At 45.5% G+C, this 12,725-nt stretch overlaps 1 protein-coding gene across 1 annotated transcript; it reads right to left on the bottom strand.

The window, feature by feature from the left end:
- Nucleotides 1–2,240: 2,240 nt before the first annotated feature.
- LOC123346861 (olfactory receptor 14A16-like) lies at nt 2,241–3,050 on the bottom strand. The gene has a single exon (XM_044984311.1). The coding sequence runs from the start codon at nt 3,048–3,050 to the stop codon at nt 2,241–2,243; it is 810 nt and encodes a 269-aa protein (XP_044840246.1).
- Nucleotides 3,051–12,725: the final 9,675 nt, after the last annotated feature.

Raw genomic sequence — 12,725 nt, 5'->3', positions numbered from 1 at the left:
GGGAATGCATCAGTGGCCAACCTAGCTGAGAGAAGAGTTTTTCTAAACCTTTGGCAGATTGTTTAACTCAGCTAAAATCATACCAGCATCTGTCATGAAGAGGTTGAGGAAACCATTTTCCATTGATGAGTTACTTTGACCAGCTCTACCAACCTGAGGTGAAAGCAACACACATACCCCTGCCCATGCCATGCATCTTTCGTCTCCAGAGTGCAGAGAGACTAGGAATGGGCATTGCTGAGATGATCAAGGAATAAAACTGCTCCTCCTCTCACTAAAGAATTCTTCCCCCTTAGGTCTCACTCCCACTGCTGTTCTGCAGTAGCTTGGTAGGCAATATCAGCCTCTGATTAGCGTAGGTATAAGGTCCCCTGAAGTTCTCAGGCCACTTCCGCATATGCGAGAGTCACCATCTAAGCTAGGCTGGCACCTGGGGGACTCAACCAGAGACATCTAGGTCCCAAAGTACGAGCTTCTACAGCTTGAGCTGAACAGCCAGGCAGCCTGACAGCCACTAGAACAGCCTCCTATCATCTAGGTGGGGCACAGAGGGGCCTCATTACACACAGTGCCCATGGTTGAGGTTTATACAGTGACACTGCACAGCTACAGGGGTCAAGGGCTCCATCTGAGCTGGAGTCACCTCCCTCAGCCAGGAGGAGAGGGAGTCACAGACAGTTGTACTAATGCAATGCCATGGACTCTACTGAAGTTTATTCTCTGTGTGGCACCTTCTTCTCTTCCCCGTCCATGAACATCCATAAAGTCACAGAGTCATAGAGTTCAGTCTGACCTGCTCTACGCCAACACCACCCGGCACCCACAGACCAAACCCAACCACTGAAATTAGACTGAAGTGTCACAGCCCTCAGGAGACTAGACAGTTCTGTGCCACCGGCAGAGAACAGGAGAGATGGAGGGACACTAGTGTCTGGGGGCCCTGCAATGGCAGGGAAATGTTTGAGATACACCCAGAAAATCCTTGCAAGTGACCCACACCACATACTGCAGGGGAAAGCAGCCCCACACCGCAAGTTCCCAGCCAATCTGATGGGGGGGGAATTCCTTCCTGACCCCCACATGGTGATCATTAGACCCTGAGCATGTGGGCAGGAACCAAGCATCTGAGAGAGAGAGAGAGACAGAGAGAGAGAGAGAGAGAGAGAGAGAATGGCTCAGTGCCATCTCATAGCCCTGGCACATCCACCCAATGTCCCAACTCCAGCCTGTGCTGCCCAATAATCCAGAGATTTAAAAAAAACCCCACCTCCCAGAATACACTGGGTCACGGGGAGTAATCCCTTCCTGACCCCTGCCAGTGGCCAGATGAAACCATGAAGCATAAGCATTTAGGAACATAAGAGATACGCTGCAAGTGAGCCCCAGGGCTGCTCAGCCCTGCCCCCCACCATCACAAGCAGCCACATCATACAATCCCACCCAAACATGTGTACAGCTATCTCTTAATACTAATTCTGTCATTGGACCCCCCTCATAACTCCTATTGGGAGGCTACTCCAGAGCCTTGCCCCACTGGTGGTTAGAAACCTCCCTGTAATTTCTAGCCAGTCTCTCCATATCTCACACACCCAAATGTCCATGTAAACCAGGCTGAAAAAGTCTGGTTCTTTGTCCTCCTCTAGTGGATAGGCCACAAATGGTGGTTTATAAGACAATGGGCCCTGTCCCCAGCTTGTGGCAATGGATATACAGCTCCATTGGAGGCAGTAGGCCAGATCAACAGATGCTGCAAATTGCTTTAGTGCCACCAGAGTCAATGAAACTACACTGATGTGCTGAAGATCTACCAAAAATGTCTTCTCTCACCTACCCCAATCTTACATCAGTCTGACTCCTCTGGTTCCAATGAAGCCACTCCTGATTTATACACACAAACAAGACAACTCCCATCATTGTTTTCACTGGCCATGGAATGGGTTCAAGTGGCCAAGCAGTGTAACGGATATTGTTTTAGCACAGAGTAAAAGTCTGATTCCTCTTGTGCAAACAATTTACACCCATTTAACTCCCCAACTGGACTAGATTTTCTACTGGTGCAAATCACACCAGTGGCAGTGATATCAGCAGAGTTAATCTGGATTTGCATTGGTGCAACTGAGATAAGAATCAGATCTGTTTGTGTGCAAGCTGTGTGGTCATGGAAATCACTGACATTAATGAACGAATACTACAGAAGCAACCTTTAATTAGAGAAAGACAGAAAATTAATTATTTGTGAATTACCTACACCCAGTCAGTCTCCTCAGGGCAGCTTTCATCTCCTTGTTCCTCATGCTGTAGATAATTGGATTCAAGATTGGTGGCAATACGGAATAGAGAACAGCCACCACGAGATCCAGAGCAGATGGGGAGCTGGAGGTGGGTTTCAGGTAAACAAAGATGCCAGTGCAAACAAACAAGGAGACCACAGTGAGGTGAGGAAGGCAGGTTGATAGGGCTTTATGCCGGCCCTGCTCAGAGGGGATTCTGAGCACTGATTTGAAGATTTTAACATATGACACAATGATAAAAACAAAGCAGCCTAAAAGTAAACACACACTAAAGACAAGAACCCCAACTTCACTAAGATATGTGTCGGAGCAGGCAAGCTTGAGTAGCTGGGGGATCTCACAGAAGAACTGATCCACCATGTTGCCTCCACAGAAGGTCAATGCAAATGTGTTCCCGGTGTGTAGCACAGAGTAGAGAATCCCACTGATCCAGGCACCAGCTGCCATTTTGACACAAGCTCTGATATTCATCATTCTCTCATAGTGCAGTGGTTGGCAGATGGCGACATATCTGTCGTAGGCCATAACGGTGAGAAGAGAAAAATCCGCTCCCACCAAGAAGACGAAGAAAAAGACTTGGGCAACACATCCAGCATAGGAAATAGACCTGGTGTCCATGACGGAGTTGGCCATGGATTTGGGGACAATGACAGAGATGGAGCCAAGATCTAGGACGGACAGATTCATCAGGAAGAAGTACATGGGGCTGTGAAGGTGGTAGTCGAAGGCTATGGCCATGAAGATAAGAAGATTCTCCATCAGGGCTGCCAGGTAAATCACTAGAAACCCCACAAAGTGCAAAATCTGCAGCTCCCAAACTTCAGAGAATCCCAGGAGAAGGAACTCGGTCATGGTGGTTCGGTTGGACATTTTCTTTCTCAGGACGTATCTCAGGATGTCTTCGCAGGGAGGGAGAAGAACAAGGGCCAGGATTAGATCAGTAACGTAACTCTCCTTTTCTGAAATCCACCTTAATTTTCTCGAGTCAGAACTTTAGCTTGTGAAGTTTGGTGTAATTTGGGAATGAGGATGGGGAAAAAAGCCCCACTGACTCCAATTCAGTTGCTTCTGATTTATACTGGGGTGAGAGAAAATAGAATCAGCTCAATGGACTCCAGCGAAGTTACTCCTGATTTGCACCAGGGTGATGGAGAGGAGAAATAGGAATAATTGCTTTTGAGGTATTTTTATACCTCTGTCACCCAGAGTGGGCAAACTCTGGATAGCAGTGTATAAATGTTACTATCCTCAGATTTCAGAGGGGAATTGAGGGTCTGGTTGGCCAGATTCTGGTGTCAGGAGCACTATTGCAAATGTTGGGTATTTTCACTGCATGCCATGGAATTACTCCCACTTTATACTGCTCTAAATGGAAGCAGCATCTTGCATGTAGGTGACTGAACCCTGCCACAATTACACAGTGAAATCAAGTCAGGAATACAGACAGTACCCCTGACACGCCATCCCCTGTTCTAGCTGGGGTTTCATTCTCATTTCAAAAGGAAGACATTCCAGTTCCCCTCCTGTTTCTCTATTCACTCAACTAAACTCCCTTCCAGAGCTTGGAAGAGAACCCAGGAGTCCTGACTCCCAGTTTGCCCACTGCTCTAACCCACTAAATACAAGCTAGGAGTGCTGGCTCTATTCATTGGACTCAACTCCCTCCCAGAGCTGGGAACACAAGTGAGGTGTCTTGACTCCCTGTCCCCTCCTCTAACCATTACTTCAGACTGCATCTCAGCCTCTGTCCCAGGGACTCTCCACTGCCATCAGGAATGACTGCGGCAAGTGACAATGGAGAGTCATTGGGCCAGCAAACATGCATTAGAGTGATTCTCCTGCGTGGTAGTTGGGGGACTCACCTAGTGCCTGGAAGAGACAAATCCAAGTCCCTGCTCCAATGACTATTTAATTATTGATACAAAGTGTAACAGCTCCAACAGGAGAGACAGAGACAGTCTCATTTCAGAGCAACTCATAGCCAAACAGCTCAGGCACTCTCCTGTAAAGTGGGAATTCAAACCCTTTCTCATCATCAGTCAGAGGGAGGAATTGAACCTGAATCTGTCACAGGCCAGCCAAGTGCCCTAACCACTCAGTTTCAAGTTATGAGGGGTGCCTGTCCCATACTCCTTATTAGAGACCGAAATAGAACCCCCAGTTCTGGCTCCTCTCCTCTCCACCCTGGACTGAATATCCTCTCAGAGCCGCACATAAAACTCAGGAGGCCTGGCTCTCAGTCCCTGCTACTCTTACCCACTAGACCCCACTCCTTTCCCAGAGCTGGGGATAGAACCCAGGAGTCCTGGCTTCTAGTCCACACCACTCTAACACACTAGACTCAATTGCCCTTGCAACAAGCTAATAGACAGAAGTAACCATAAACACAGAGATAGAGAAAGAGTGGGAGAACTAGATACAAACTGGGGAGTGGGGGGGAGATGTAACAAACTAACAGCAAGACATATGTAAGAAAAACATAGATACTGAGAGTAAGAGTGAGACACAGAACTAAGACAAACTAAGAGGTAAATAGAGAAAAATAAACTAATAGAGAGTGAGAAGTACAAATAGATAGACAGCAATAACAACAAACTAATGTACAGAGAGAAAAGTAACAAAAAGTTGATAGTGTTTGTCACAATTTTTGGACAATTTTAATGTAAACTCCTCAATCCATTCTAAAAAAAAATATGTGCATTAATTTGATTAATCCCCCCATTCTTCACAGGGGGAAACTGTGGCACGGATATTCTGCCCTCTCTTTCCTAAGGTAACTGCTTTGGTCTGGCTCAGTTTCCCATGCCCAAATTGAGCTAAGAGTGAAACTCTGAAAAAATATCTGTCACTTACTATTTCGTCCTGAAAGTGACACTTTGTAACTCCCAAATATATTTCATTGCAACAGCAAACGTGTGGCACCTATCTGTGTGGAATCCTCCGAGATCGAGATGTCTTTTCTCCTCCAGCTACCGACTGCAATTGGCTACCCCTCTCTCTCTAGCCCCTACACACTCCTGTATCAAACAATCTCTCTGTCTAATGCCCCTATCACTGTACTATGGGAGGTTGTTCCCCCCTCACACTGAGGCTGAGCTGCTGGAAATACACTGAGATCTGTGCTGTCTGCAGATGAGCTGTGTGTCAAAAACGCAGGTGATGTGGGAAGGTGATTTATCCATGTCAGTTTTCTAAGGGCTTGTGGGACTCACTCCCTGGTGCCCTCAACAGCCTAGTGGCAACAGTTCATTTCTCTTGCCTTCTACTTCCCTGAAGAGTTTCCAGAAACTAAAATAATCACAATTACAATGAGGCAGCAGGGTCTAGAGGAAGGTAGTGAGGCAAACACTAGGGGTATACAGGACTGTACTCCAGACGTCTGGTATCAATGCCTAGCCCTGCTTCTGACCTGCTGTGTTACATAGGGGAAAGTCATTCCCTTTTCCCTCCCACCCTTTGCCTGTCTTTTCTACTGTAAGCTCCTTGGGGTGGAAAGTGTGTCTTATCTAATATAATGGGCCTCTTATATCAGGTTCAACTATCAAATAATTAATTAATTAGTCATTATTACTAAGCTAAAGTTCAAGCTGTCCTGAGAGCTGATCCCAACTATTCCTCTGGCTTTTTTCAGTCACTTCACCTCTCCATTCCTCAGTTTGTGATCTGTCCAATGGGGTTAATCGTTACTACTTGGAGAATAATTCATAATGAGTGGAGATGTTCAAAATAGCTTCCTGTCAAAACAGCTTTTTGAAGAAAAATTGCTTGTCATTGAAAATGATTTTAGTGTGGAAAAAATTCATTTTGGACTCAACTTTCTATTTTTTTTCTTTTGCAGGGGGTGAGTTGTTTGTGTTTTTGTTTTTAGATTTATGAAAACCTGGAAATAGATAACATGTTTGTATATTTTTTCAGGTTTGTGGGGAAAAGTTTTCAATATCAGAAATCTTTTCCCAAAACTAGAAAATATTTACCATAAAGTGACATTATTACTAGAGAAGGTTATTGAAAACCAAACACTTTTCAGTCTCCAATTTGAGTCTATGCATTCTTTCACATATAGTGCCACTCCCCCTCACCAGCACAACCTATTCCGTCATTCATATACATTTTGTACCCTGGTATTACAGTGTCCTATTGATTGTCATCATTCCACCCAGTTTCTCTCCTATTACATCAATATCCTCATTTAATACCAGGCTTCTGTGCACCTGTTGGCTTTCATTCAGCCCTTAGTTTTAAAGGCATCATCAGGATGGTGGAGAAGATGCAGATATGAGTATCAAAACAAAGTGCATCATTAGCACTAAGGTGACAACTATGATAATCTGAACCTCATTAAAGGAGGCATCTGAGCCCACCAGCTCAAACATGGCTGGCCTCTCACAGAAGAAAGGACTAATTTTATTAGACGCTCAGAATGGCAGACTGAATATAAAAGCTGTCTGGCCCAGAGAAACCATGTTCCCACTGATCCATGAGCCAGCCAAGAACACAACACAGACCTCCTGCTCATGAGGACCAAATAGTGCAGAGGGACACATATGGCTATGTGTTGGTGATAGTATCAGAGGGGTAGCCGTGTTAGTCTGGATCTATAAAAGCCTATTGTGTGATGGTCATAGGTCATCACAGCCAGCAGGAAACACACCTTGTCTGGAAAAAAGAGGAAGAAATATATCTGCGCAGCACAGCTGAGGGTGGAGATGGTTTTCTCCTCCAAGAGGAGATCCACCAACATATTGGGCAGGGTGACAGAAGTCTAGCAGACTTCTAGGAAGGAAAAGCTCCATAAGAAAAAAGTACACTGGGGTGCCCATTTCCTGATCAGCCACCATTGTAGTGTTTCCCATCAATGTGAGTACATATGTCGCTAAAAACACTACAAAGGATAAAACCCGCAGCTCCCAGAGGTCAGAAAACCCCTAGAAAATGAAGTCCAAATCTCAGTCTTGTTTGCTTCATTCGTTCCTTCATGTAATTCATCTGTAAAGAAAACAAACAGACATTTGCTTATCAGCTAAGCAAAATTACTCAGGGCCAGATCCTCAGCTGATATAAATTGGCATAGCTGGAGCCGACGGGCCAGATCCCCAACTGAGATATAGCAGTATAGCTCCACTAAAGTCAAGGGGGCCTGGTTCCCAGCTAGTGTAAATTGATGGAGCTATACTGAAGTCAATGCAAGCAGGTCCCCAGCTGGTGTAAATCAGTGTAGCTCCACTGAAGTCAATGGGCCAGATCCCCAGCTGGTGTAAATTGCTAGAGATACATCCACATCAATAAGCTAGATCCCCAGTTGTTGTAAGATGCTGTAACTCCATTGACTCCAGTTGAGCTCTGCCAGTTTCCACCAGCTGAGGAACTATCTCCCTGTAACACCCTGGCTAAGTGAATCATGACCTTCTGTAGTGACTGGTCCACACAGATGACACAAGCCTTCTGTCACTAGCAGTAAGCGAACTACTCCATTAGCTCCATTAGCACCTTTTGGGTCCTACTCCCAAGCTCATTGGACTCAATGACAGTGGGTTCTGAAGGTCCACGTTTCTAAAATTCTGAGCAAGGTGCTGGGCAGCAAAGTACGATCTTTGCTCTGTTTTTGGGAGTCATGTAACTACACTCGGAAGAGGTATGGTTGATACAGAGATTGTCACCAGCACATCAGAGCTCCCCGTCATGCAACCAGTCATGCACAGGCAAATTTAAAGGGCCAAGTTTAGCCAGGAAGAGGTCACTATGACAGGATACACCTGTGGGAAGTTAGATGCTCTTGTCAGGCAGAAGATGGAAGGTGAAGGTTTAGTCTGGGAGTTTCAGAGACTTACAGGTCTTAGACACCACACTTGACTTCCGGTGGGAGTCAGAAAACTTTGGATCTAAATGGATTAAGCTAATTCGAAATAAAACACTCTTCTTCTGGAATAAGAGCATCCACACAGGGAGTTAATCAGGAATAGCTGTTCCAGAATAACTCCCCACCTAAGAAAGCCCGTATTCCTTTCAGCCCATTTTTGAAAGTCCCTGATTTAGGGCTTATTGTAATCTAAAATTTACTTTTTTCTTTGAAATTCTGAAAATTGATACTTAAAACTTCTGCCAGCTAAGGAAGTTGAATTTTATTCTGTCTCTCTGTGCCAAGGGAGAATGCGGAATGAAAGCAAACACTGCAGGGACTAGGAGCTGAATTCTCACATGGGGCACTAGTCCCATTTCTGCCCATTTGGAATAAATGGATGTTTCCTTTCCGACCATCCTGCAAGTGAGACAGACAGAACTGAGAGGGTCTGTGAGCAAGATAGAAACCTGGGGTGAGATTTTCAAAGCTGTCTAAGGAATTTGGATGCCCATTTTCCACTGGAATACAGTGTGTGGTTTGGCCCCTAAACCCTTTCTAGAATAAAATTATCAGGACATCCTAGAGCTTTTTGTGAGTCTACTATAAATCTCAAGGGAGCAGCTTGTGCATGAGAAACCTTAATTTTCAGAATAAAAAAAAGTTAAGATCCCATAAGAATGATAATCCTTTTTGCTTGCTAAAGCAACTTTTATCCCAGGACCAGAAAGAACTTTACAGACACTATTTAAACTTCACAAACTTTTAGCTGTACTTTGATGGTCTCCTTCCCAAGTACTTACCCAGCCTGACCCTGTTTAGTGATCTGTCTCATGGGATCACTATAAATAGTATTGTAAGCAAAGTCAGGATGAGCTCTACCCTGACATCTGGTGGTGAATTATGGCAATGTTGGAAAAGAACTTAGGGGGCTGATCTTGTCTGCATAGGCACACCCACTCCACCTAGCATGAGCACACGGCAGCCCAAAATGGTCACTTTGACAGCTGTGCGATCTCCAATTTCTCGGTTATTGGGGTAGGAGGAATAAAGTGTTGTTACCCTGATTACGTGAATGAAGGACTATGAAACTGTTTTATGACAGAGGGTCTCACCATCAACTAAGTAGCACTCACTAGACAAGGGATATGGGTTCCAAAACCCTATGAATTGCGAGAGGTTGGGGATAGGTGTGTGTACCTGATGGTATGGGCCCTTTTTAGAGCCTGACACACCAATTGCACCCCCTTCCTCCACACTGTTGAATAGCAGAGCTAATTTTGATTCTATTAGGAGTTTATCTAGAAACTACTGAGCTGAATTCACTTTGTGCCAATGGTGCACCGGCATGGGGGCTCCCCTACTACAAGCTGAAATTGCTAGAAGAGCTAAAACTAATGAGCTGAGATCACTGAGTGCTTGTTAACTAGTGGGGGAGCCTGAAGATATATTGCTAAGATGCTGGCAGAAAAGTTTACAGGATGGGTGGAGCGGCAAGCACAGTGGGACATTTGGAGCGACCCATGGAACAGCGAGTAGAGCAGAGTGAAGCAGTTTGTGGGGATTGCTGGAGGAGAGGAGAGGAGTGGAGCAGAGTGGCTTGTGGAGCAGAGCTGTTTGTGGTGAAGGCTGCAGCAGACGTCCACAGAGAGGCGGGGCAGTTGGCCTTGGCCCATGTAAGGAGCCCCTTAACACCCCCACAAAATTCTGCCCAAATCCATGTGCCCCCACAAAATTCCACCCAAGCTGGGGTGGATAAAACTCTGCAGATGAACTTTTGAACTCTGGGGAGGCACTGACCAGGGACAGAGACTTTTGGGTTGTTGGACTTTGGGGTGATTTGGACTTAAGACCCTGAGGGGAAAAGGAAATTGCCAAACTTACTTGGAGGTAGGTCTTTTGTTCATGGTTTGTGTTATGAATTCTGTTTGTGGTGTTTCCTCAACATAATGCCACATTGTTTCCCTCTATTGAAAGGATTTTGCTACACTCAGACTCTGTGCTTGCAAGAGGGGAAGTATTGCCTCCTAGAGGCGCCCAGGGGTGGTGGTATGTAATTGTCACAGGTCACTGGATGGGGGCTCGAGCCAGTTTTGCAGTGTGCTATTGAAATGGAACCCGTGGATACTGAACCCAGCTCTTGTTGCTGCCAACTCAGAGGGGCAGAAGGGTTACATTATTATTCCCTGGAGAGCCATAAATATTATCATCTCCATTTTATACAGGGACAAGCTCAGAAACAAAGAGGCGGAATGACTTCCCACCAAGGTCACAGCATGACTGGGCTAGATCAGCATAGCTATTCGGGAGACATTTATTCCATTTGAATTCCAGTCCTAGGCTTCCAAGGGGGGTATCCTGGAGAACCTGGAAAACAAAACAAAATAAAATAATTACAGTGAACTCTCACTAAACAGCTCTTTCTTCATAGTGATCCTATGAGATATCTCTCTAATCAAGAATCATCTGGGTTAGTTCTTGAAAATAGGATCCTCAGAGAACAACCCTAGGGCTGGAGAGAGCATGTGGATTACACTGTCCCCTTGGAGACAGTGCTTACCACAGTGCCCCAGCATATGTCTTGGGGACAATGTGTTGGAGGGACCGCGACTGGGGCTCAGCCAGGAGGATTCTCCCCACACAGTCAGTGCTGACCCCAATGTCCCTATGAGATACTAGGATAGCTGTGCTGCAGAGAGAGGGGGACTCAGTAGGGGGCACTGTCCCCTCTCAGTCAAGGCTGTCCCCAATGCCCCAGTGCAATGTTAGGGGCTTGTCTTGCAGGGGTTGTGGTGGGGTCCTGAAAATGGGGGAGGTACATACTTGGAACTGCTAAGCCATGCCTCCATTGCCTCTACCCATGCTACTGCAACCAGACTGCTATATATATTTCCACTAGTTCAATGAGTATGTATTCAAAGCAGAGGAATCATACCCCTTGCTCATAGCGTAGACGTATGCTAATTAATGGTGTTCTTTTCCTGTGAGAAAGGGTATATAGCTAGGGAGACCCTATCTAGATATATCTAGATATAGGTGAGAAACCAATTATGAACCTTGATTTGAATTTAAAAGGTGTTAAAGAAACAAAGGCTCTGAAATCTTAATGTGAAATGCACATCTCAGAGAGAATAGGAGACATTCTGAATTGGGAAAACAATAATCTTGATGCTACAACCAGATTAAAGGTCCCATTGCAGACATGAGAAGGTCTCAGAGAACTTTCCATGGCAGAAGGGTGGGAGGTGGGTGGTTCGTTAATTAATGTACGTGAAGTGCTTTGAGATCTTCACATGGAAAGAGACTTTAGAGAAAGGCAAAAGTGTAATCATTTAGTAGCAATGGGAAATTGTCCATGAATTTTAGTTTCAGGTTCTAGGTTCTGTAAGAATAAAAATACTGGTTGTTTCACACAATCTGCCACAAATCCAATAGAAATTCTTCTCTTTAGTGCTAGAACCCTATACCTACCCAGCCCCATGCATCCATTGCCTGAGTCAGAGGGAGTGACACTAACCAGGCTAGTACCTCCTTACTCAGGTGAGAAAAGGGTGGGTGTCTCATCTGCTGGATATGCAGAAATATCCAGGGATGGCCACCCAAAAGAGCAAGAGAAATGGGACTTACTCATAATTTTATGGAAACAGGGTTGCTCCTCTCAGCTGGGATAACTTGTCCTAATTTGATTCTCCACCATTCCCAAGTTCATGCTTCTGACTTTGCTTTGCCTTCTGTTCTGTTTCACCTGGGCACCTTCATGTGGATTGGGGATGTCATCAGTGGTCTGCTCCACACTTTGACTGAAGAACCTGTATCTGCTCATTTCCTCATGCCCAGGAGCTGAGTGTCTGAGAGCAATGGCCTCTTTTGTGAGATGCAGGGTGTGCAGAGAGCATCTGGGAGGAGGCAGGTGGTCTGGAACAGAGGCAGCTGTGTTGTTCCCAGACAGAGAAAAACCCACTAAGAGACCAGGAAGGAATGTGGGGAAGTGAATTCCCAACATGTTGGCACAAACCAGCTTCCATCTCACTGTCCAGCACCCCACTTCTCCCAGCCAGGGAAACACCCAGTGGCAGATAAACTCCAACATAGGTCACACTCTGTGGCAACAACATGGGGATAATAAGAGGATGCTGGTGATGGCCAAGGTTTATTGGAGGTGATGTCATTTTAATGAGGATTAATACTGAAGCCTTGAGGGACTGTAGCCATTATAGATATCCTGGCACTTTCACCAATAACTGAGCATCCCAGGTCCCAGCTTGGTGAAACCTTTTACCTTTCTCCCGAGTGTGAGATTCTCTTTAAGTTCCTGTCTGTTCTTTAATGTTGCTAAGCAGCTGTTAGATGTCTACCACATCCCACCCCAGAGGTTCAGTGTGTTGATACTGAACGCAGTGTACACAGCATCTGACATGTGAATCCTTTACGGTCCACTGGGATGAGAGATAAGATGGAGATCTGTATAGGGAACGCATTCTCAGACCTTCCACTTTGGGCTGAGAATCAAGAGGAGAAATTTCATTGCAAATGGGATATTTTGTTTGGGGAATTTCCCATGACATGAAAATAGGAGGTGCAAAATGAGCAGGCCAACT

Source organism: Mauremys mutica, chromosome 12, assembly GCF_020497125.1.
Source record: "Mauremys mutica isolate MM-2020 ecotype Southern chromosome 12, ASM2049712v1, whole genome shotgun sequence".
Lineage (NCBI taxonomy): Eukaryota > Metazoa > Chordata > Testudines > Geoemydidae > Mauremys > Mauremys mutica.
The sequence above is the reverse complement of the archived record's forward strand: the minus strand, read 5'-3'. Positions and strand labels throughout refer to the sequence as shown.

Bases quoted from the DNA above. Each gene is read 5' to 3' on its own strand.
- LOC123346861 (XM_044984311.1), bottom strand. From the start codon at position 3,050: ATGGAGAATCTTCTTATCTTCATGGCCATAGCCTTCGACTACCACCTT.